Consider the following 26,439-nt stretch of genomic DNA (forward strand, 5'->3'; position numbering starts at 1 on the left):
CAAAGGCTTCGACACCTCTCACTTCACACCTCAGTGCTAATTGAAGTTGTATCTGTGTCTGGCTTTTGTTGGTGGAAGGAGAGGAGGACCAAAATGCATTGTGGTACGTATCCATAATATCTTTTAATTAGAATGAATACAGAATACAAAATGAACAAGAGAATCAAAATGAAAACCGAAACAGTCCCGAATGGTGCAAACACTGAAACTGAAACGGAAAACAGGAAACAATCACCCACACCACACAATGAAAAATAGGCTACCTAAATATGGCTCCCAATCAGAGACAACGATAAACAGCTGCCTCTGATTGGGAACCACACCAGGCCAAACACATAGAAAACAAACAACCTAGAAAAAGGAACATAGACTGCCCACCCCAACTCACGCCCTGACCAACCTAACACAAAGGCATAAAAAAGAAACTAAGGTCAGAATGTGACAATCTGGTCTGCTTGGTCTGTCTCCGTTCCAGGTTGGATGGTGTCCTTGCTAGTATTAATCCTTGCAGGTAATTTTGTTATAAGTTTTTTAATGAAAAAATGAATTTCGTCGCCCCAATCTCATCGCTGCAACTCCCGTACGGACTTGGGAGAGGCGAAGGTTGAGAGTCATGCATCCTCCGAAACACAACCCAACCTAGCCGCATTGCTTCATACACAATGCCCATCCAACCCAGAAGCCAGCCGCACCAATGTGTCGGAGGAAACACCGTACACCTGGTGACCTGGTCAGCGTGCACTGCTCCCGGGCCGCCACAGGAGTCGCTAGTGCACGATGAGACAAGGATATCCCTGCCGGCCAAACCCTCCCTAACCCGGACCAAGCTGGGCCAATTGTGTGTCGCCCCATGGGCCTCCCGGTCGCGACCAGCTGCGACAGAGCCTGGGCTCGAACTCAGAATCTCTGGTGACCACTGCGCCACCCGGGAGGCCCCATTATTAGGTTGTTGGTTTGGAGTTTTGATCTGGAGTAAAGATTATTCTGTGGATGGTAACATCCTGTATGTGTCCAGGCTGAAAAATCCAAGTTTATCTAACTCCAAATCAATCTTTTTGCAAAAAACATGCAGCTGTATCACATCTCACATGCAGCTGTATCTCTCTCTCTCTCTCTCTCTCCCTAACAATAGCTTACTGAAAACCCACATGTTGCTGTATGAAATAATATTTGATGTAATTATTATGTTTACTGCATATGTACGTCAGAGGAGGCTGGTGGGAGGAGCTATAGGAAGACAGGCTCATTGTAATGGCTGCAATGGAATTAAGGGAACAGAGTCAAACATGATTTCCATATGTTTGCTGTTTTTGATACCATCCCACTAATTCCATTCCAGCCATTACAATGAGCCAGTACTCCTATACCTTGTCCCAGCAGTCTCCTATGATTTAGGTACCGTATATATATTGCAGTGAAAAAGTCATTATGATCATTGATGTTAAGAAGCAAGAGAAGAGGGTTGTTTTAGTGAGGAATGGAGCTGATCTGACCGGTGCTGGGGAGGATAAGAGATGAGTTATAGCTTTCACAGGTACACAGGCTTCACAGCTCTCCTCTCGCCTCTCTGATAGGTGACAGCTGGTTGCTGGAGATTCATTCTGATCATGAGGTATTTTAATTCCACAATGTGTGCGTGTGTGCGTGTGTGTGTGTCTGATATGCCTGCAGGAATGACATCTACCCTTTGCTCAGAGCCCAGTGAGGAGTGGCTAGCCTCATTACCTTGGCCCGGCCCCTCAGCTGCAGACTGACTGGCCACAGAGAGTGCAAGCTTGCAAGGGAAGAGAGAGCGAGAAAAAACGAGAGACTCATTCTCTCGTTCCTCACAACACGTTCCATGGCTGAACAAGGCAACTCGTCCTCCTTAATGAATTGGACTGTCCTCTGCTAATGAATGGGGCTTGGAGCGGAGGAGAGGAAATTAAGGGAGTGGGGAGGAGACGTGGGGAGGTGTCGAAAGACACGAAGGATGAAGTAGCTCATATCAGGGGCTATATTACAGGACCCTATTACCTCTCCTGTCTCCACTGGCCACAGCACTAACGAGATAGATTCGGGTGCAGTGTGTGTGTGTGTGTGTGTGTGTGTGTGTGTGTGTGTGTGTGTGTGTGTGTGTGTGTGTGTGTGTGCGTGCGTGCGTGCGTGCGTGCGTGCGTGCGTGCGTGCGTGCGTGCGTGCGTGCGCCTTCAGATTAGAGTTCACTAAAATTATAGGTGGAGACTGGAGAGCCTTTCAGCTGTTGGAGATGGAGTCCTCCACTGTTCCTTTCCCCCCAAATGACCCCATAATTCCCCTATAACGCCCCTCTAATGCCTCTATAATGCAACTGGCTTGAGGCTTGAGGCCTGGCTTGAGGCTTGAGGCTTGAGGATATGCTGTATGGTGACAGACCAGCATGAGAAGACACGTTGAACCCAGGCGTGTGTTTGTGTACGTCTGGATTAAAAGCCACCTGGTGTGACCATCTTGTACTGTTGGCAAATAGCCCTAATGCCCAAGAGTGCATGTCATAGCAGTGAGATTGCATGTCAAAGTGTGTGATGTAGTGCTCTTATAAAAGTTTGGTCATGGTGTATGATGAATGAGAGGCGATGAATAATTGGACCTGTTTCTAATGAGCCAATGACATAACAGTAGTAGAGGCTAGCTAGCCAAGCCAGCAGACACTTGTAAACACTCCTGCAAATGCAGATTAGTCCACTGCATGGCATGCTGACATCTTGGCATCTTGGCATCTTGGCAATCAAGTTGTCACAAAAAACGAGCTGATATGATCACGCATTTATTTGTGTTTATCCTTTATTCATAAAGATGATCCTATTGAGATTAAAATCTATTTTACAAGGGAAATCTGTCCTAATTCTTCAGGAATCAAATGTTAGGTTACGTTTCCTAGTAATCCTAGCTATGGTTTTATGTATTTCACCCTTATAATTCCTGACATGCTAAATTGGTGACTATTACAGGCTTTGGTTATTCCATGTATATTTTGTTGCTAGCGCTTTAGCACATGGGGTGCACCAATTGGTGTCACCTCGTTAGTCAGTATGTGTTACACCTGTATTAGCTTTTTCCATCTCATTAGTCAGAAGGTGCTTCACCTGTGCTGGCCCAGGTGATATTTAAGAGTGGCTAGCCCAGTTGTCCAGTTGTCTTGAGTTGGGCCTTAAGTTGGCTCTCCATATTTAATTTCTAGAAAAACAATCATTTATCTGATCTTCCCTGTTTTTGTTAGCCTGTACTTGGGCAAATTTAGTGGGCGCTCATGGTGGGTGTCTTTTCGGTCCCAGTTCTTGTTGCCAGTCAACTTTCAGTGGACACCCCCATGAGTGTCTTTCAGAACCCCTCCTAAAACCCCACCTGTTTCCTTTTGGATGTTGTCAGTGACTCTTTGTTAGTTCCTCCTGTTGAAGTGACAATTTTTGGTTTTCTTGCTGGGGAGCGTAGCAGTGACACCCGAACAGAGGATATTGATCATCTACAAGACCTCTTGTTTGAGGGAGGGAGGGACGAGAGGTCAAGGAGACGTGGGCCTCATTAGTCCTGTCATGTTCTGTGTCATCGTCTCACGATTCACGTCAACCTCCTGCTCTGTCTGTCCTCGCTGAGGGTAACGGCGCCGCAGACAAGGTTTGGTTTTCTCCCAGCAAAACGTCTGCCTAATATACTCTCTTCACTTGAAAGAAAGCGGCAATATTACTATTTGTGCCTCGAGACGCCGCAGCAACATATCCAGTATCCACTTCCTCAAAATAGACCGACTTAATCTGAGATAAATCAAGAAATCTGTAGTTCCTTTTGACGTTTTGGCCAAGTACGTCTTATTCGAGCAATTTTTGATCTAGGATGTTTGGTGCAGTATTTCGTGACCTTGGGACTGTAAGGTTCTAGTTGACATGTTGGTGAAAATGAGTTCTTCACGTAGAGTTGCTCTTTAGGTGGTCCTTTACATGTGAGATACTGTATGTTGCCCGATTTTTGAAAAAGTTCATTTACGATCTGAAAGTTCTATCTGTGCAAACACCTTTAACTTGTTGCTATAAGGTTCTATCTGCAATCCAATCCCACCATGCTGGGTTGTCAATCAAAAATAACTATGTGTATACTTATTGAGCCATGAAAGAGGAAGACATCACAAAACAGTACTGAGATCTGAGACTTGAAAAATACTCATCTCAAAATACTCATTGCAGATAGAACCTTATTGTCCCAAATCCTTTATCATAGGTTTTGGGTCCTCTTTTTAAATGACTTTAATTTATTTGTTTATTTTACCAATGTTTCAGAAGAATGGCCATAACTTAAGCTCTATATGGTATAAACACATGAATACAGGTGCCTTGTATAAAGAGACATTTCACAATTTTTCACCTTCATATTCATCATCTCTAGCAAATGTTTTGTACTAAAGAAGAATTAGTAGGCAATGCCCTCTCATAATTGGTTAAAATCACGTGATGCACACCGATGATGTCATTGGAAATGCTTGTCTCCCTCTGTATTTTTTTTAGTACAAAACCTATAAATGTGCCATTTTCACATATGTTGATTTTGGGATGGCGCTGGAAATGATGAATATGAAGTTGACAAATGGTGAAATTTTCTTTAAATGCCCTTAGGACAGGCATTGCTTTTGTCCTGTTCTATAGCAATACGAAACCTTCCACGGAAGGGGTATTTTACAAAAATTCAAACTTACCACATTTTATTGATTAATAACAAGTAGTTTACTGACTTTGTGTGTCAGAGACCAGAAAAAATATATCAGTTTGCTCATCTAGAGCTAAGTGTTAGCAATGTTGCTAGTTATCCATAGGATAATAGTTAATTTGCCATTTTATGGAACTATTACTTGAACAAATGTGTGATGAACATGAATTAATATATTTGAGGATGTGATTAGAAAGAAGGAAGGGTATTCTCTTTATTTAATCATTACATGTCTGTACTTATCTATTGAAATAATTGTAACATTCTGTGCCAGATAAAATCTCATGGCTGAACGCAGATTGACATTTCAGAACCATAAGGTTCTATCTGCGATTGCACCCCCCTAACAAAAATCACTACAAAACAGTTCTAAGATCTGTGACGGGAAAACCTTGATGCTAAATGTCTCAGAACTATGCTTTGAGCAGATAAAACCGTATAGTCCCAACGTCTCGATTTCTCAAGTGGACAAATGTGCATGAAAACTAGTCATCTCTCCTTGAATGAAAACGAACACTAGGATTAGTACTGTTGACCAATCACTGACGACAGTAAAGCTGCCGAAGACCAAAACGAACACTAGGAGTAGTACTGTTGACCAATCACTGACGACAGTAAACCTGCCGAAGACCAAAACGAACACTAGGAGTAGTACTGTTGACCAATCACTGACGACAGTAAACCTGCCGAAGACCAAAACTAACACTAGGAGTAGTACTGTTGACCAATCACTGACGACAGTAAACCTGCCGAAGACCAAAACGAACACTAGGAGTAGTACTGTTGACCAATCACTGACGACAGTAAAGCTGCCGAAGACCAAAACGAACACTAGGAGTAGTACTGTTGACCAATCACTGACGACAGTAAACCTGCCGAAGACCAAAACTAACACTAGGAGTAGTACTGTTGACCAATCACTGACGACAGTAAACCTGCCGAAGACCAAAACGAACACTAGGAGTAGTACTGTTGACCAATCACTGACGACAGTAAACCTGCCGAAGACCAAAACGAACACTAGGAGTAGTACTGTTGACCAATCACTGACGACAGTAAACCTGCCGAAGACCAAAACGAACACTAGGAGTAGTACTGTTGACCAATCACTGACGACAGTAAACCTGCCGAAGACCAAAACTAACAAAAACGTCATAGCATTTCGTCATGAAAACGGTTTCAGCTGGGAAGCATATGGGAAGCTTTAGCCTCCCAATTAGCATTAGCGCCGCATTACGTTCCACAGACAGGCATGGATGCAAAACATATTGCCTAACTGGAGTGTTCCACCAGGCAGGCCAGACATTTCCCCATCCAATGGGAGTGGACCCTCTGTCGGGGCTAATTACATCAAGGTTTGTGCGTGCCTTGCGTGTAAGGCTCCTCGTTTAGAGGAGAAAACATACTGATGGCTCAGGATTCTAGTGTCTTGTGCTATGAGTTCTGAGTAGACATGCCTCCCATATCCTAACCTTGAAGCTGCAATATGTAACTTTTTGGGCAAACTGACCAAATTCACATAGAAAATGGATCTGTCAAGTCTAGATCTGTCATTCTCATTGAAAGCCAGTCAAAGAAGCTTTAAATCTGTTCTATATGTGCTATTTCTCTGCTTCCCATTCTTGAGTTTAGTTTTTGCTTCTTTTAGTTTCTGTTTTGTACACAAGCTTCAAACAGTCGCGCTACAGACTGCTATATGGGTCTGCTAATACAGGACTAATAAAGGCCCAGTGCACTACTTTTGTGAAGAAAACCCCCCAGCATTTAACCCCACAGCTATGCACTATACTTGCTTGTTTTGTCACACACTGAAATCAGGCAAACTAATAGAATTTTAGCAACCAGGAAATGGCAGATGGATTTCTGCATAGTGCACCTTTACCCATTGGGGTCTAAAATTGTAAACTGACCTTGGATCAGTGTCTCTTTCACATGGGCTATTCCAGGAAACATCCTCAGCTCCAGATGTCCATTGGAGATATTGATTCATTACGTAGAATGGGCCTTGGCTGTGGGCTGGTGAGGCGAGGGCTATATAAGCCTGTACTGGAGCCTTGACTCTGCAGGCAATTAAAGCCCAATCCTGGTTGTGTGTGTGTGTGTGGCTCCGGGTGATTCATCTGTGTCCAGAGGCCAATAGGATAAGAGAATAGGAGGAGGACATGGCCTGGCTTTCTTCTGCTCAGATCATTAACTCCTCAGGGCCAGCAGGGTTAGGTTATCGTACTCCAGCCCTGCCTAGCTGCATATCAGCCATGCAACATTACAACGCCTGTCTGCATCATTATCTACCTTGAACTGTGCCGATTTTTCATCTTCTTATTCACTGGTATAGTATCCCATTCAATGTACTGGTAGGATACTTTGTACAATGTGCGATGTACTTCGATTTTACAGAAATGTTTAGTGGAAATGATGCATTGGATCTGCTGTGAACAGAATGGGGAGAAGTGTGTGGAGTACATTAGCACGAAAAGAACGGAGAAGACACGTTTTAAAAGTATATCTTAATAGAAACATTTTATTCAGTGCATTTTGTGCAGACAACAAATAATAAACAACTTGGAAGGTAGCAGGCTGAACTGGTTGTTTTTCAGTTTTATCCTGGTAGTTCGGAACACATGATCCAACATGGGGTTAATACACATAGCCTACATCATGCACTATAGCTCTGTCGTCCAGAGTTCCCCGCTGTCTCCCATGCAACAGAGGTTCACCTAAAAAACAAAGGAAAGGAAAGAAAAAAAAACCGCTTCCCAGTAGCATGTTCCATATGAACAAGGTATGTAGCCGAAGGGAAACTTAGAGCACTTAGCCCACAAAAAGGGTCGTCTTTGTACACAACCGTGTTTTTGTGCAAGAAAGGGACGTTTTTTTGTTTGTTTTTTACTTTTACAAACATGACATATCCTATAAAATGTTTAAGCCACCTAAAATTCCACAGTATTTTTTAAATTTATTTAGAAAATTGTCACTACGATAAGTTACTCAAACACGAAACAAGTCCTGGGTGGGGGCCATCACCATATCCTCATATGGTGAACTGAATCAGCCAATAAGAGCCAACAAAAGAGGAGGGGGCAAGGCATGACACAAGCACTGGACTGGAGAACAGACCATGGGGACTGAAGACAGAATACAATGTAACACAACAGAAACAAAAGGACATTGAACAGTCGATTCATACCTCAACTCAACCCTAGAGCTCACGAGCAATATATAGTCTCTTTCCCTTCAGCAAAAAACACTTTCTAGAACATTGACAAGCCTTCCTACTTCCTTTCTTCCTCATTCTCTTTGTTCACTTTTCTTTCTTTCTCTCATCAAAAATGTACAATTTTAAAAATAACTCAACACCTCCAGCTGCGCCTGTATACTGGCTTGGCTTGACTGCTTAAAGGGACAGTCTTTCAGCTCTGTCTTTGGTGTGCTGGAACCCCGTTAACTGTGGAGACGGCTACAAAAACACAAATACTGAAGAGGGAACAAGAGGGAAAAAACAATCAAAAATAAAAAGCTCTCCGCTAATTTGGAAAATTAGCAAGCAAAGTTGCAGCTATGGTGTCGTCGCTCAGAGTGCCACACGCTTTTCCCTTTATTGTTGTTTTATGCTAGAGAGCTCAAATCTCTTCTGAGCGTGTGCAGGAGAGCTACTGTTATATCTGGCTGCGGTTGCAGCTTCGCTAGGGCTGCACTCCCTCATGGGGAACGGCTTCGTATTCACAGAAGCATCATGGATGACACACAGAAACAGGGCACTCCTCTACCCACTGCAGCCCCTCACCGGTTGCCCTGACCGCCTGCCTGCCTCTCTACCTGCCTGCCTGCCGGGTAGGATATGACCGGGTAGGTGTCTATATGATCAGGACCTATAAGTAAAAGAAGTCGTTATCTGCAGGAAGTAAGAAACCTTAAAAGATGAGCTAACTGGTACACAGTCATTACCACCAGAGTCGCCAACAGAAAATGGGGTTCTCAAATGGCGTTTCAAAATAGCCTAGCGTTTTGCAAACAAAGTCCACGGTGTAATTTGGTTGGCTGTTGAAAGATAAAGAAATATTGTTTGAATGGAACCTAATCAAGTGTGGTGACTGATTGGTGGTGGTGTTTAGTAGTCGTAAAGTTGTCCTGAACCGCCAATGGTTTTGGAGAGAGAAGTCTGCTTGGAAGTCACGCTCTTCTGGAGGTAAGGTGTCTTCTTCGTCCGCCCCGGCCCGCCACGCCACCACCCAGCTACGTGGATTCGTTCTGGCTCACCGTCTTGCCTCCGTTGAGCACGGCCGAGGCGCTCCGGGACTTGGTGGGCGTGCCGCTACCGGAGCGTGAGAACTCTGTCAGGTCGTGGAGAGAGGGCTCCCTGTACATGGCCACTGTGGGACAGACAGACAGGAGAATGGTAAGACACATGGCTGCTAGTATAGATGGAGTTGAGCAGTAGAATAGAATACAAAAGAATACACTAGAATATAATTGTATTGTCCATCTGGAGATTCAGGTTTTCCTCTTTGGTCGGACCAAGTTATATTCTATTCTCTTCTATTGCTCAACTCCCTCTGATCCTGTCACTGTAGCTCATAACAGAATGTACACCCTGCCATAAGCACCAACAAAAATATCAGGACAAGTTATTTTTAGAGGGTAGAAAGTACTTATAGACACTGCCTTACATTAGTTATTCAGGAGCTTGTAAAAGTTAAAGCAGCGTTGTCTGCATCTCGGAAACCTTTCAGAAGAAACACCAGTCACCTTAGAGGTTCTGATCTCTTTAGTCTTTAGGAGCCACTCCTAAAACAGCCAGAGTGTTTTAATGTGCGGCCCTCCTGGGGCTTGACGTTGCCTTGCTTTTTTGGTGATAACAGCAGGGTACACACAAAGCAACAAGTCAATCAATAGTGGACTTAAGTGGGAAGCTGTGTGGGATCGATGCTGGGCTTATTATCCACAGCATTAAGGAACTATAATTCAGGAAGGATGACCTAGAGGTCAGGGTCCATCTCACCGCTGGGCTGGTCATCCTTAGTTCATATATACGCTTTTACTTTCCTCCAATCATCCCTCCATCTCTCTCTCTACTGTATCTCTCCCTCTTTGACCTAGCACCTTAACACACACACACACGGATGGGTAAAATTAAAGGCCGTGGGCTGAGACTCGTGGACTGGAACCAGAGCGAAGAGGAGAGGGGGAGCGAGGAGCGGCTGGTGGAGATGGTTGAAATGCAGAGACGGCTCCTTAATTGGTCGGCTGGTATTGCTGCTGCCTCTAGATCTTTATGGGCTGCTGGAACAAATGCTTTATTCTTTCTCTCTCTCTTTATTCTCTCTCTCTCTCTTTATTCTCTCTCTCCCTCTTTATTCTCTCTCTCCCTCTTTATTCTCTCTCTCCCTCTTTATTCTCTCTCTCTCTCTTTATTCTCTCTCTCTCTCTTTATTCTCTCTCTCTCTCTTTATTCTCTCTCTCTGTATTCTCTCTCTGCATCCCATATCGAAGAACTAGATCTGGCATTTGGGTTCTGAGAGAAATTTGCCTTTTTGGCCTGATTTGTAGTTTCGGAATGAAAGCAATGTATTGTATGTTTAACATTTTCTGGAGATGAAAGCGAGCTCCCCTATTTCCTTTATTTTGATTACATTATTTAGCCATTTGCGGTTTCTTGACATAAAACAATCTTAAAACAATCATGCACAAGAACTCCTATTCCTATTATTCTCACACATTGTCATTCTCTCTCTCTCTGCCTCACCCTTCATACCTCTCTCTCCCTCACCCTTCATACCTCTCTCTCTCTCCCCCTTCAAACCTATCTCCCTCACACTTCATACCTCTCTCTCCCTCATCCTTCATACATCTCTCTCCCTTACCCGTCATACCTCTCTCTCTCTCCCTCACCCTTCATACCTCTCTCTCTCCCTCCCTCACCCTTCATACCTCTCTCTCCCTCACCCTTCACACCTCTCTCTCCCTCATCCATCTCTCTCCCTCACCCTTCATACCTCTCTCTCCCTTACCCTTCATACATCTCTCACTCTCTCCCTCACCCTTCATACATCTCCCACTCTCTCCTTCACCCTTCATCTCCCTCACTCTCTCCCTCACCCTTCATACCTCTCTCTCTCTCCCTCACCCTTCATACCTCTCTCTCTCTCCCTCACCCTTCATACCTCTCTCTCTCTCCCTCACCCTTCATACCTCTCTCTCTCTCCCTCACCCTTCAAACCTCTCTCTATCTCTCCCTCACCCTTCAAACCTCTCTCTATCTCTCTCTCACCCTTCATACCTCTCTCTCTCTCCCTCACCCTTCATACCTCTCTCTCCCTCCCTCACCCTTCATACCTCTCTCTCTCTCCCTCACCCTTCATACCTTTATCTCTCTCTCTCACCCTTCATAACTCTCTCTCTCTCACACCCTTCATAACTCTCTCTCTCGCTCCCTCACCCTTCATACCTCTATATCTCTCTCTCACCCTTCATACTTCTCTCTCCCTCACCCTTCATACCTCTCTCTCTCCCTCACCCTTCATACCTCTCTCTCTCTCTCTCTCACCTTTCATACCTCTCTCTCTCACCCTTCATACCTCTCTCTCTCACCCTTCATACCTCTCTCTCTCCCTCACCCTTCATACCTCTCTCTCTCTTTCCCTCACTTCATACCTCTCTCTCTCCCTCACCCTTCATATCGGTCTCTCTCTCCCTCACCCGTCATACCTCTCTCTCTCCCTCACCCTTCATTCCTCTCTCACTCTCTCCCTCACCTTTCATATCTCTCTCTCCCTCACCCTTCATACCTCTCTCTCTCCCTCACCCTTCATACCTCTCTCTCTCTCCCTCACCCTTCATACCTCTCTCTCTCTCTCCCTCACCCTTCATACCTCTCTCTCTCTCTCCCTCCCTCACCCTTCATACCTCTCTCTCTCTCTCCCTCACCCTTCATACCTCTCTCTCTCTCTCCCTCACCCTTCATACCTCTCTCTCTCTCTCCCTCCCTCACCCTTCATACCTATCTCTCTCTCACACCCTTCATACCTCTCTCACTCTCTCCCTCACCCTCACCCGTCATACCTCTCTCTCACTCCCTCACCCTTCATACCTCTCTCTCTCTCTCTCTCCCTCACCCTTCATATCTCTCTCTCTCCCTCACCCTTCATACCTCTCTCTCTCCCTCACCCTTCATACCTCTCTCTCTCTCCCTCACCCTTCATACCTCTCTCTCTCCCTCACCCTTCATACCTCTCTCTCTCCCTCACCCTTCATACCTCTCTCTCCCTCACCCTTCATACCTCTCTCTCTCTCCCTCACCCGTCATACCTCTCTCTCTCTCCCTCACCCGTCATACCTCTCTCTCTCTCCCTCTCCCTCACCCTTCATACCTCTCTCTCTCTCCCTCACCCTTCATACCTCTCTCTCTCTCCCTCACCCTTCGTACCTCTCTCTCTCTCTCTCTCACCCTTCATACCTCTCTCTCCCTCAGCCTTCATAGCTCTCTCTCCCTCACCCGTCATACCTCTCCCTCTCTCACCCTCCATCTCTCTCTCACCCTCCATCTCTCTCTCTCACCCTTCATCTCTCTCTCTCACCCTTCATCTCTCTCTCTCTCACCCTTCATCTCTCTCTCTCTCACCCTTCATCTCTCTCTCTGCGATCATTCTCTGGCTATTGCTCTGTTTGGGCCCACTGGTCGGGCTGTTAAATGCAACCCTGTGATCTCAGTGAGCAGTGATGTGGATTTTTAATGAGCTACTGGTCGATTGGTCTGTGGATGAGAACAGACCAGCCAACCTGGGAGAGAAAGCATCATCGTCATTACAGCTGCCTGTTTGCTGTTCCTTTCTGCCCTTGTGAAAAAGGGCTTGAAAGGGATTCAATGCCCAGTGCATCACTCTCCAATGCCCTCCTGCCCTCATTTAGGCACTACAACTTATTTGACTTTTTTAACCGTGATTTTCAGAACGTACATGAACGGGATAGCAATGTATTTGTGACACTCTCTCTTTAGTCTGTAAATTGTAACCATAAAAGGAGCTTGGAACTGACATCCAAATGACAGAACGACTGAACATCTGATCATTTTTTTTACATAAATTGCTCGCCGCTCGGTGCTCATTTCTTGTCGGTTGAGTAATTTGGGTCGCTAGTGGATCTTTTACTTTGAGGAGGAATTTTCATCTGAAAGCTCATCCTTTCATCTTGTGGAAGTGGAGTACTGATGCTTTCTCACGCTCTGTTTTCTCCTTCAGGTAAGCCTGTGTGTTGATCTAGATGAAAGAGGCTTGGCATTTTTAACATGAACAGATCCATCTATCCAGCACCCAATCATACCCCTCTTTCCCTCTCCTCCCATGAGGCACCTGGCCTGGTTGGCCATGACATTAGCGTTAAAAAGCCTAGCTGTCACTATTCAAAACAGGCAGAATTTTATCATTCCCGCAGCTTTTTGCCATGGACATTGCCATTGCCTTTTCCACTGTCTGGCTCCAGTGAAGTATGAATGGCTTTTGGGAAGCGCTCAATAGCCCTGCTCACACACCATCGCCTCCGAGCAGAACACCCAGCGGCTGGGTAGCTGAGAGCAGCCTTTCTCCGAGCCGTAGGGAGATACTACCCACATTGAGGGAGGGGAAGAGAGGGAGAATAGGTAAAGGGAACAGGGACCTTTAATCAAAGAGAAGCCTTGTGTTTTTGGGGGGAAAGTCTCCCATTCATACAAATAACCGCTGCCAAAGCTCAGTTCTCCAGGCCATAGTGAAATACCAATAAACGTTCAATTGCAATGTAATGGCCTTGGGAGAATAATCAACAAACTTATTTTTTTTAAGTAAAGTTTCCTAAGAAACCTTTCCCTATTTTTCTCCATTGTCTTCAAAATAGAGCCAAGCACCGTATAGTTAAAAAGATGGACAGACTCACCTTTCAAAGGCTTGGGAAGGAAGTGGCCTGCTGGCTTGTTCTTCTTCACGTGGTTCCCCTTCATTATCTCCCCCTCTTTATTCAGACCGAGGTACCAGCCCCTACCAGACTGCTGCTGTCTGTAGATCATGGAGGAGTAGGTCACGTAGTAGTTCTCAAACACAGACTCTTTGAACTTACACTCCGGGGTGAAGTGTTCCTGAGGAGAGAGAGAGGGAGGGAGAGAGAGAGAGAGAAGACAGGATGAGCCTTGGCTGAAGGAGAGGGCGGGACACTGATGAGGGAGGTTTTAAGAGTCCTCATCTCTTGATTTTTAGTAAATGAGAGGCACTGAGATAAGAAGCATCATTACATAAGAACAGGAGGTGAAGGCAAGACTCAAACACACACCCTTGCTCAGAGAGTACACACACTTACACACACTCAAGGGTTGAACAATCCTTATACAGCATCTGATTCAAGACATACAGCTCTCAATGCTTACCAAATTACCACGGTATTTTCAAAAGCTTCTATGTTCATCATTGCAAATAATTAATAGCTTTATGCCATAAATACAAAGTACCATTAATTAAACATAAGATTAAACGTTAATTATAATTTTACTCTGCAGTTTTAATAATATATGGGACAATTAATAATTACATTTTTTGGAGGATGTTTCCTCTGCAGAGGCTTTGTAATAGAAGACATGATTACTATGCATTAGTCAATCCTTCACCAAACTATTGCCCTCTCCCAGCAGTGGGCATAAACAGGTTCAGATGGTGTGTGTGTGTGTGTGTGTGTGTGTGTGTGTGTGTGTGTGTGTGTGTGTGTGTGTGTGTGTGTGTGTGTGTGTGTGTGTGTGTGTGTGTGTGTATATATATATGCATGTGTGTGTTTGTGCGTCCTCACAAGCACACGTGCCTGTGTGTATTGCACTCCATTTTGCGAAGTCGTCCCTATTGGAGTTTTCTATAATATAGGGAGATGGAATTATCTGTTGAGACAACCGCTGCTATACTACCGTACTAAAGCACTGTTCTTGCTTTCTCTGTCGTCTCCGAATGACCTTGCAACTGCTTTCTGCCTGGGAACCATCTACACATTCAGTCCACAGTGGAAGAAACACCAATAAACTAAACCTGGGGTATTCAAATCTGAGACGTGGTTGGAAGTTATGCTGGTTTCTCACTCTTCTTGTCTAATCAGGAACTCATTTAGACCTGGAACAACTGTCACAGGTGTGACAATGAGCCGACATTGCTTATCATGCGCGCCTCGGCCTAATTGATTGATTGATCCTGTCATTTCATTGGCTGACTGTTTCTTTAAATAAGATCTCTTTGTTGTTTGAGGGGGAAGTTTCCATGAGGCTGGTTGTTAGTGTGTGACTGGCTGACTAAGTTGAGAGAATATATAGAGATTTTTCTTCATTTGAAGTTGAATTCATGTTTAGGTAGTGCTTCCCTTGACCCTGCACCAGAACCTGTTTTTGTTAGTATATTAAATGTTGGTCTCTCCTGTGTGCTCATTGGCTAGGCTTAATACCTAAGTCTTGCAACCGGTTGACTTTATTTTGTCACTTTAAGAACCTGTATGTTTTGCGGTCTAAGGCAGCGGTTTAAGGCAGTGCTTGAGGCGTCATTACGTGTTTCGGAGGACGCGTGGCTCTCAACCTTCGCCTCGCCCAAGTCTGTAGGGGAGTTGCCGCGATGGGACAAGACTGTAACTACCAAGTCACGAAAAAAGGATTTAAAAAAAGTAACCTGTATGTTCGGCAAATCTTGGGTGTTGTAGGATCGGCTACCCTTAGGGCTCTATTTAATCCGCATCACTGAAGTTCAGCTCAACAGCGTGATTGAAATTTAAAGGCCATGTTCCCGTTTTAGCGGAGACTGCGTTCACGGTAAACACTGCATATGTCGGCTCAATGGGAAATAACCTTTGCTTTTCTATCACGGAATCTAATCTTCACAGATTGAATAGAGCCTCTAATTTCTCTCCCGCCTCGCACAACAGGCATGTGGACTCTGGTAAATCAATGACATTGATCAATCAAGTAATCACCAGGGAGAAAGGAAAACTTAGATTTTTTTTTTACTACACTGGGTTATACTGTAATGGCAGTCCTATGGCAACTTGGCAAACGCTTTAGAAAGGGGGGAATTTACATGTTTTTCAGACTGGGACAAGCTAGTATTGCTCAGTTGTACCATAGTGGATGTCAGTCATAAGATGGATGGATGGATCTGTTGTGTGATCATGACAAACTATCACCAGTGGAGTAAAATTACAGATACCTTAAAAGAAAATGACTCAAGTGAAAGTCAGCCAGTAAAATACTACTTGAGTAGTCTTAAAGTATTTGTTTTTTAAATATACTTAAGTATCAAAAGTATAAATCATTTCAAATTCCCGTATATTAAGCAACCCAGATGGCACAATTTTCTTGTTTTATTTATTTACGGATAGCCAGGGGAAAACTTCAATAGTCAGATATCATTTACAAACGAAGCATGTGTGTTTAGTGAGTCTGCCAGATCAGAGGCAATAGGGATGACCAGGGATGTTCTCTTGATAAATGCGTAAATTAGACAATTTTCCTGTCCTGCTAAGCATTCAAAATGTAACGAGTACTTTTGGGTGTCAGGGAAAATTAAGCTTGTGTCAGGGAAAGTGAAGTAAAAGTTGTCAAATATACATAAAGTACAGATACTCAAAAAAATGACTTAAGTGGTACTTTAAAGTATTCTTACTAAAGTACTTTACACCACTGACTATCAGTCACCCAGTCATCAATAATGCCATCAGGCTTTCCCAACACAATACTACTCTCTGGAGAGTTCCTATTCAACATATTATTCCTCAAAAATAAACAAAAGGGAGTGCAACACTAGATTAAATGCACATGTGCGTGCTCGTGTAGTCATACATTCACTCCCACTCTGGGCTGGAGTCTCTACACATGTATAGTCCACTTACAGTTAAAGAAAAGAACTCCGTTCTCTGTGTATTCACCTTGCCTTTGAATGAGGAGTCAACTCTTTTGCCAGTTCACACTTCACCTATTTTGTGGTCTGAGTCCTCATTACATTCACATTGCTATGTTTAGAAAGGAACCAAGATCTTTTTCAGACATTCAGCATTGATGTAGCATTGTGCTAGCATTGATGTAGCGTTGTGCTAGCATTGATGTAGCGTTGTGCTAGCATTGATTTTGTGGTTAGCGTTATCTGAAATCCTTGGGACGTCCCTACCCTGAATCCTACCCTTAACCTCTACCCTTACCCTTACCCTAACCTAAACTTAACCCTTACCTTAACCATTTTAAATGTTAACTTCAATGGTGTAATGTCAGAGTTGGGACATCACAAGGATTCCAGATAGCAAGGACCTTGGTTTTGTAACCTATGTTGTGATTCTCACCAAATAAGTTGTCTTCTCACACTATTCAAACTCCACAATAATAAACAGCTTATGAAGCTATCTTAGCCTATAGATAAACATATTGCAAACAAATAATCTGAACATCGTGTCAGTACAAACTGTATTTTTGAATTTCTGTGCATCCTTGACAATCTCTAATCAATATCCATAAACAGCACACATTTTTTCCCATGAACCTGCACATCATCTTCCCTCACCAATGTGAGGGGTTGTGGCAGGGGAAACGGTGTTGCAGTAGTCTACTGTGTGGTGTGGGAATAATGACAAGCGAACCTGGAGAGCTTTGTGTTCATATTCCCCGTTTGAGACTACCTCTCAGTAGTTGGACTACCTCTCAAAATGCTCTCAGCTCGGTTCGCTTCCAGGGCTCTTTTGAGGGTTCTGAGCTCCTTCGGAGTGTTCACATTCCACCCAAAAAATGAAGGGAACCACACTGAGTTCACAAATTGTCTGAAATGGACCAAGTGTGAAAACACCTTCAGTGTAGATAAATATTCTCATCTCATCTCTCATCCTCCCTTGTCCCTGTCACTCCCAGAGCCAGCCCTGGCCCAGACCATGGTGACAGGAACACTGCTGTTGTCAGACGGCGCCGGTGACATGGCACCTCCATGGAGACTTCCTGTCAGCTCAACCCTGGCACACCGCTAAGCTACCATGACACCGATGGAGAACACTAGAAGGGCTAAGGCCCTATTCATACTCAGGAAATGTACAATTTCCTATGTACTTCTCAGTAGTTGGTATTCAGCCAGGCTTCCCCTAAAAATTGACAAAATTAACAAAATAATACAAATAAAATCATGTTTATTTCGTCTCTCTGTGTTTCATAATTTTCCTTCAACTCGCAAAAGGCTGAATGTATCTCACCAGAGAAAGCATCTGAGTGAGTTAAACAGCGCCTCTCTGTATGTGTAGGCCATCTATCTGATGCTGTCTGGTCATAAAGAGTATGACATTGCTGCCACCCATAGCATTGAATGCAGCGGAAGCCAGTGAGAATTTGGCCTCCCTTGATAAAAATATAAAATAATAGCCCTATGTGATTGAAGGGCATCCCTTGACACTTTTTTTTGGTGCGCCAGCTCACTCAATTTAGCTCAACGCTGATTGGCTATTATTTTGTACTTTTTTTTATCAAGGGAGGCCAAATTTGGATGATGTTGAAATTGTGCTGGAATAGTGGAGGCAGCTCCTGTTTTCTTTGCAACTTGTGGTAACTCTCCGTGGTTCAATAGTTGTTTAGTAGTCCGAAAATGTCAGAAACATTAACTTGCTTGACCATGCTGTAGGCCATGTAACTGTTTGTTACATGCTATATGCTTTGTGGACTTCACCAAACAGAAGTTGCTCTCCGGTTTTGTGATGAAACAAAGGTGAAGTTGAATTTATTCTGCCACTGTGTCTTCTTATTGACTCGGCATTTAGGCCTATATATCACGGTCGCAAGGCATATGTACTAACAGGTTATAGAGCAAACAACATAATTATCTCAACACATAGGTTGTAATATGGCTTTTTTCCCGGGCTTGGCTTCCCCAGTGATTTTACCCACGCACCACGACTGTTAAGACTTACCTGCAGGTGCGTAACGGGCTTTGCAAGCGTGGTTCCCTTGCGCATGCTGAATAAATGTCATTCAACCACTGAAACCCTCCCACTTGTTGGCTGACAGATTTTCTAATGGGGTTTCAGTACAGGTATCTAAAGCCATCCCTTTAGAGTTGGTGTACCTTTTCATTTGAATGAGAATTTTCTCGACAGACAATAAAAGAACGGTTCAGAATATTAGGGATCAAATAAAGAAAGACATGTTAATACACGCATATTCGTAAAAAAGTTTTGCACCAATTTGGTAGATTTAAAAATACTCTGACCTTGTATATTATTTAGGGTTATCAGAGTACTCATGAATAATAAAAAAAACTAGAAATATTGGAAGGTGAGAGTAGTTTACAATAGGGGTTGAACAGTATAAATATAAATATAAATCTGTCCTAATAATCCTCACTAATCATGGAACTGTGATGACAATGGACCAGTCGTTGTGAACCATGCGCCAGGCTCCAGGTTTAAACTGCGACTGTACATATGGTCTGCGTTCCATAATGATTCAAATAGGCTACATGCCCCAAATGGTTGCACAACTTGTAATACGTTAGCCTAATGTGATCCACTATTGCTAGCGATCCTCAAGAACAACCACACTAACGTGACTGAAGTAAGGAAGTTAAACTAACGATGTAATGGAATGACGCGAAATGTAAGGAAACTAACACTAAAGTGACAGTTCTAAATGTATGCGGGTATTACTAACGGTGGCTATACAGTAAAGGCTGGGCATATAATTTCAACTTTCTAGAAATCATAAATCAAAATCGGTAGGTTTGGCGCTATACTGTGATTTGTGCATGTCTACAGAAGCTTGAGTCTCCAAATGACATCCCTGCAGGTTGCGCCCCCTCGTGTTCGTGTCGTGGGTGAGATCTTGGTGGGCTATACTCAGCCTTGTCTCAGGGTAGTAGGTTGGTGGTTGAAGATATCCATCTAATGGTGTGGGGGCTGGGCTTTGGCAAAGTGGGTGGGGTTATATCCTGTCTGAGCGGACGGGGCCACAGTGTCTCCCGACCCCTCTGGAGCATTTCTCCTGTCTTATCCGGTGTCCTGTGTGAATTTAAGTATTATCCCTCTAATTCTCTCTCTCTGTCTCTCTCTTTCTCTCTTCTCTCTGAGGACCTGAGCCCTAGGACCATGCCTCAGGACTTCCTGGCCTGATGACACCTTGCTGTCCCCAGGTCTCCTGGTCATGCTGCTGCTCCAGTTTCAACTGTTCTGCCTGCGGCTATGGAACCCTGACCTGTTCACCGGACGTGCTACCTTGTAACGCACCTGGTGTTTTCGACTCTCTCCAACTGACATTTACTCCTGAGGTGCTGACCTGTTACACCCTCTACAACCACTGTGATTATTATTATTTAACCCTGCTGGTCATCTATGAACGTTTGAACATCTTGGCCATGTACTGTTATAATCTCCACCCGGCACAGCCAGAAGAGGACTGGCCACCCCTTAGAGCCTGGTTCCTCTCTAGGTTTCTTCCTAGGTTCCTGCCTTCTAGGGAGTTTTTCCTAGCCACCGTGCTTCTACATCTGCATTGCTTACTGTTTGGGGTTTTAGGCTGGGTTTCTGTATAGCACTTTGTGACATGGGCCGATGTAAAAAGGGCTTAATAAATACATTTGATTGATTGATAAGGCCAGCATTTCCTAAACTTCACAGTAGAAAAGGTAATGTGCTGCAGCTTACTGTCATATTACCGGTTTCACATTTGTCTCCAGCGATCATAAGGTAAAATATATCTAAAACAATTGTCATTTACATTTACAATCCCCTTATCCAAACGGCTATCTCAGTCATCTAGGTTTGGGGCTATACTGTCATTTTCAATGCAATATTAGGAAGGTGTTCCTATGGTTTGGCATACTCAGTGTATGTCGGTAACTAGTTGCTTGACAAAGTCCTAAAATTTCAGAAGGATAAAAAAAAATGTTTTGGAAATCGTTTTTGACCCTTGGGCGTCAAAAATGGCCCCCTTGCTGGTGCTTTTCTAAAGTGTCTTAGTTGTATATGTATATGTATATGTATATGCATGCAGGCTGCTAAATATCTTTTGTCATTAACCTGGTCATCAACAGTCTACTCTAACAAGACGCCAAGGAAATCAAGGACCGTTAGGGGAGAGGCCATGTCTGCTGCAGTCAGTTCTGCCTTTGATGACAGACTGAGCCCAAGCTAGCCCCCAGGGTGTCTGTACTGTCTCTCTATGTCTAGGTCTGTGTCTGAACTAAATGACAGATGAAGAAGTCTTTGACTGTTCTGACTTTTGAGAAGCAGGGTAACTGAGACTCCTTCCCTCTGTAAGGAGTACAGTCCTCAACCATTCTCCCAGAAAAAGCTCTTCACAGTTTAAAAAGATTTCCCAGAGATGGAGTTTTCCACTTATATAACTGTTCCGTTAGCGCGCGACCATGGCTAATGCTTCGGTTTGAAGGTCAGATAAAACCAATTAAACCCTCGTACTGAAATGCAAATCTGCTTTCGGAGAGAGGGATCGGATTAAACTCCTTTGAGTTCTATCTGGTGAAAGGTAATTCATTATAATTGCATTAATAAAATCAACAACAACAGAGAGGGAGGCTGCAAATGAAGAGGATGCTGAAATGGACTGTTATTTTCCCAAAATACTAAACTGGGTTGAATGTTTAAATGCAACAAATTTAAAAACTTGGACAACAACATCCTGAAAACAAGTGTCAACAGCCTAAAGAGCCATTCATGGTGATCTTTCTCCTAATGCTGTGCGCTTTATTTCCCTGTGCTTTGGCCATGCATCAAGCTGCCTCTCTCTGACCGCCAAGCCCAGGCATTTGTCTAGCCGTGTGGAGGCAGAGAGCAGTTCCTTTAAAGGTAGTAAGTTAGCGCAATACATCTGCTCTTGTTCTCTATTTTTCTGTATGTTTTCCTCTCTCCCTCGTTGCTCTTCAACCCTTTCTCTCGAGTCCCCCCATTCCCCATTACTCACTTCCCCAATCTCTCTTCCCGCTCTCCTGCCCTTCCTCCCACGTCTCCCTCTCTCTGTGATCACCATGGCAAGCAAACAGCGTATCGAGTATTAATTCCTGTGCCGTGCTCTAACAGCTTGGTGGGAAAACGATGGGCTGCTCAGCTTTTGAGCCAGGAGTCCTGTTCTACCTCCATTAATGAGCTTATGTGGATTTGGCTCGCTGCAGTCACCCTGGAGTGGAGTGAATGGCTATGGATGACAGGCGCATACAGATTGACACAGACACATTGAGAGCCAAATGGAAGGGATTGCCAGCCTCGCCTTATTGAACGAGATTGGGTCTATGGAGGACAGCGACATTCAGATAGACACAGACACTTTTAGAGCCAAGATGGAAGGGATTTCCAGAAACCCCTGTTCTATTCTAAGGAAGACAGAAGAATCTGACACAAGGAGGAGCCAAGATGGAGGGAAACCCTAGTCCTATTCTATTAGAGTCTCTGTGACAGAGGCAGCTGGATCCACATGACTCCAGCGGCTGCATCAGTTTCTCCCTCAGTCAATAGTAATGGCTAGTGTTCAGTGAAACCCACGGTGCGGTGATAAAAGGCAAACACCATTTTAATCACGACTATCCAGAGCTAGACGGAGCAAAACACATCTCGGCAAATTGGAGCGAGGGAACATTATTTTAGAGAGAAAGAAAAAAACGAGAGAGGAGAGAAAAAGCTATCTGCATGGAAATGATCTGCCCTCCTCTCCTCCTTCTCCCCCTCCTCTCCTCCCCAAGCCTGGCTGTCTATGACTGGTGGTTTGGGTACATGACTTAAAATTATCCCATTAGAATACATGGCTTTACTTGGAGCACAGGACAATGCAGAGAGGGACAGTAGTGAGCTGATGAGTCCCCCTGTTGAAATGCTGCACAGCTGGAAGACTTCACACACATCAGAGAGTGAGAGCAGAGAGATATGCTTCTAGTATAGGCAGCTACTATTATAGTGTACTGTGCCGACAGTAATAATATCATTCTGTAACGGCCTACAGTATTAAAGCCCTATCACATGGAAAATCAATGAGGCTAAATGTGACCAATGAGATTAAAGATAAAGGAGAGTCATTTTTTTGGAGTGTGTCATGTCGCCATGGCTGGAAATCAATCTTAGATACATGTCAAAGCTGTGATTAAAAGGGGGTGTGTGAGAGAGAACACACACACCCTTACTGTGTACCCCTCTCACCCCCCCCCCCCTCACCCCCCTATCACCGTAGCTATGGGGGGCTCGTGTTGTGTACTGCAGTCAATGAGTCATGTTGGTGGGAGCTTTATGATCCATATCTTATTTGGTTTTATTGTGACTACAACATAGGGAAACCCCACGGTCTCACCCCTCTCCTCTCCTCCCTGTCACCATCCCGACCCCTGCCTCACTGTACCTCCCCTCCCACATAGGGTATCCCCTGCCTCGGCGGTGACTGACTGAGTGAGTGTGTAAGGGAGTATGTATAGGGGAACACATGCAAGAGATGGTTGTTGTAGTAATGTGTTTGTTTATGTGTGTGAGAGAGGGAGATAAATGGATAGCTCACCCCCTCACTCTTTTTCACTGTTCTCCCATCTTCCCCTCTGTCCCCATATATCTCTCAACCTCATCATTTTTTCAGGCACTCTCTCAGCCTCCTTTAATCATATCTATCACTCTCTCCGTTCCTACATCCATCTATTTTAAAGGACATATCCCATTCCTTTAAGAGGTGTCCTTTATGCTCACTGATTCACTTTAAGCCTCTCTCCACAGACATGTATACAGCACCCGCAGTGTCTTTCACCATAAACCCTGCTTACATACAGACTTTTACATTTGAGTCATTTAGCAGACGCTCTTTCCAAGAGCGACTAACAGGAGCAATTAGGGTTAAGTGACTTACTCAAGGGCACATCGGAAGACGTTTCACAGAGTTGGCTCGGGGATTCGAACCAGCGACCTTTCGGTTACTGGCCCAACGCTCTTAACCACTAGGTTACCGGCCACACATACTGTACACACATAAACACACATACTCCTCTTCATCAGGCATCACAGACAGTCCTCTAGAACCTGTGGGAGGGGGGGGGGGGGGGGGGGGGGGGTCAGATTTACAGCAGTGGAGGATACCCCAGTCCAGGTTAGCGATAGCGCCTTAACACTTTACAACCCAATAGCTTCAGCAAGGGGGGAGACGTTTACAGGCTGACGCAAGCACTGAGTGTGACATGCTGCATGAGGTTTCCCAGCCCATCTGTAATATCAACACACCTACAGGCATAAAACAATACAAGCACTACAACACAATACTACAGCCCTGTGAGTTTTATAGAGGGTAATGCATATTCAATGCCTTCCTGTAGCCGTGCCAAGAAAGAAAACACAATCAATTACCATTTGCTCTGAAATTGCAATCAAATGAATGCACAGTAGTAATTAAAACCCAATAATGTTCCCCCGAGGTGAGGCAGTGGAACGAGAAATAAAGGCATAATGGATCTGATCTTCCCTGTAAGAATATTGGCGCCATTCTTCACGCCCGAGCACAAATCGATGCTGCCAGTCCTGTGTCTGCGCCCAGTGCCCATATTGTACTAACTGAAATGACACCATTAGAATCAAGGCTGAGCCGTGTGCTGGTGTCTTTACAGCAGTGTCAAAGCCTGGGAGACTCACAAAGATAATGGTGCTCACTATCCTCTCTCACAAACAAATCTGTCTAAATGCCTTCCCTTTTCAATGGCCTCACTATTTTAGTATTTAGTCACTGAGTGGCAGTGGAATAAAAAACACTTTCCCCTCTATCCCCAGATAAAAAGAACATTTACAATGTGTTAATTTGTTCGGAATAGATTTGGAGGCTCTAAGCTGATGGAAAAGCTCTTGCAAATACAAAATACAAACACACACTCATACACGCACAAAACACACACGATGGCTGGTTAATGACCCTTGAGAGGATCCCTGCGATAGGGACAGCTATTTTGCAAAGGTATTGTGCTTCTGGTTGGAAATCTCATAACCTTTTTCCACCATGCAAACACACACATACTCAAACATACACACAGGCATGGATCCCCACAGGAACAGAAGAAGAACACACATACTCAAACATACACGCAGGCATGGATCCCCACAGGGACAGAAGAAGAACACACATACTCAAACATACACACAGGCATGGATCCCCACAGGAACAGAAGAAGAAGCCACATACTCAAACATACACACAGGCATGGATCCCCACAGGAACAGAAGAAGAACACACATACTCAAACATACACACAGGCATGGATCCCCACAGGAACAGAAGAAGAAGAACAGTATTAAAAGCAGTACAACTTCACACCTCCATTCTTTCACCTTTTTGTCAGAGTAACCAAATTATTTTCAAACACAGCTGAACTTTTTGTCAGAGTAACCAAATTATTTTCAAACACCGCTGAACTTTTTGTCAGAGTAACCAAATTATTTTCAAACACCGCTGAACTTTTTGTCAGAGTAACCAAATTATTTTCAAACACAGCTGAACTTTTTGTCAGAGTAACCAAATTATTTTCAAACACCGCTGAACTTTTTGTCAGAGTAACCAAATTATTTTCAAACACCGCTGAACTTTTTGTCAGAGTAACCAAATTATTTTCAAACACAGCTGAACTTTTTATCAGAGTAACCAAATTATTTTCAAACACAGCTGAACTTTTTGTCAGAGTAACCAAATTATTTTCAAACACCGCTGAACTTTTTGTCAGAGTAACCAAATTATTTTCAAACACAGCTGAACTTTTTGTCAGAGTAACCAAATTATTTTCAAACACCGCTGAACTTTTTGTCAGAGTAACCAAATTATTTTCAAACACAGCTGAACTTTTTGTCAGAGTAACCAAATTATTTTCATACACTGTTACACAACCTCCGTATATTACGTAAGATCTGCAAAATTCGAACATATGATAATTCGGAAACCCAAACTACAATGTTTCCATTCCTTTTATATGTTATTGTCTCCATACCCACTAGTCCCCCCTCCTAGACTCAGACTGGAGCCCTCGTGATATACTCTACACCTAGTGACCCACAGCTAAATAAATGACCAAACTTCAAAGGCACCTTTGGAAAAATACCATAGACACAGTTTAGACTAGCTTGTAAGGGGTGCGTGTTGGTGGCAGAGAAGTCAGGCGCAGGAGAACAAAACTTGGTATAAACGAAGTTGTTTAATAAATGCTGACAAAACTCCAAAACAACCAAAATATACAAAATAACAAAGTGGGTACAAAACCCGTCACACACCAACACTAAATAGCACATCACATACAAACAAAACAACAATCTCCGACAAGGACATGAGGGGAAACAGAGGGTTAAATGCACAACATGTAATTGATGGGATTGGAACCAGGTGTGAAGGAAGACAAGACAAAACCAATGGAAAATGAAAAATGGATCAGTGATGGCTAGAAGGTTGGTGACGTCGACCACCGCCCGAACAAGGAGAGGGACAGACTTCGGCGGACGTCGTGACACTAGCTAGTCATTTTAAAGAGAACATTGACGTCAACATGAACACTACAATGGTCATCATTTGTCACAGAGAAACACTATTGAGGAATTTAAGGAAATGCACAGTAACATGGCACATTTTTGATAGCCTACCTGATTAGAAAACATACCATACAGAACATCAACAGACACTGTAAAACCATTTACCACATCTTGGTGACAATGGTGTGTACGAGGATCGTTTCCCTTAGACACCATGAAAAGCCTGTTTTACCATCTATCTGTATTTTTCAGCAA

The 26,439-nt window shown here is 43.9% G+C and overlaps 1 protein-coding gene across 7 annotated transcripts in view; it reads right to left on the bottom strand.

Moving 5' to 3' along the window:
- Positions 1 to 7,205: 7,205 nt before the first annotated feature.
- Positions 7,206 to 26,439, bottom strand: part of LOC129827688 (fibroblast growth factor 13-like) — a 190,856-nt gene continuing 171,622 nt past the window's right edge. For all 7 annotated transcript variants that reach the window (XM_055888749.1, XM_055888748.1, XM_055888750.1 and 4 more), the window contains 2 exons: positions 13,618 to 13,816; positions 7,206 to 9,083 (listed from right to left, as the gene is read on the bottom strand). In XM_055888749.1, the coding sequence (XP_055744724.1) occupies positions 8,947 to 9,083; positions 13,618 to 13,816 (336 nt within the window). In that variant the 3' untranslated portion in view covers positions 7,206 to 8,946. The remainder of the gene's footprint in view (positions 9,084 to 13,617; positions 13,817 to 26,439) is intronic.

Source organism: Salvelinus fontinalis, chromosome 29, assembly GCF_029448725.1.
Source record: "Salvelinus fontinalis isolate EN_2023a chromosome 29, ASM2944872v1, whole genome shotgun sequence".
Classification (NCBI taxonomy): Eukaryota; Metazoa; Chordata; class Actinopteri; order Salmoniformes; family Salmonidae; genus Salvelinus; species Salvelinus fontinalis.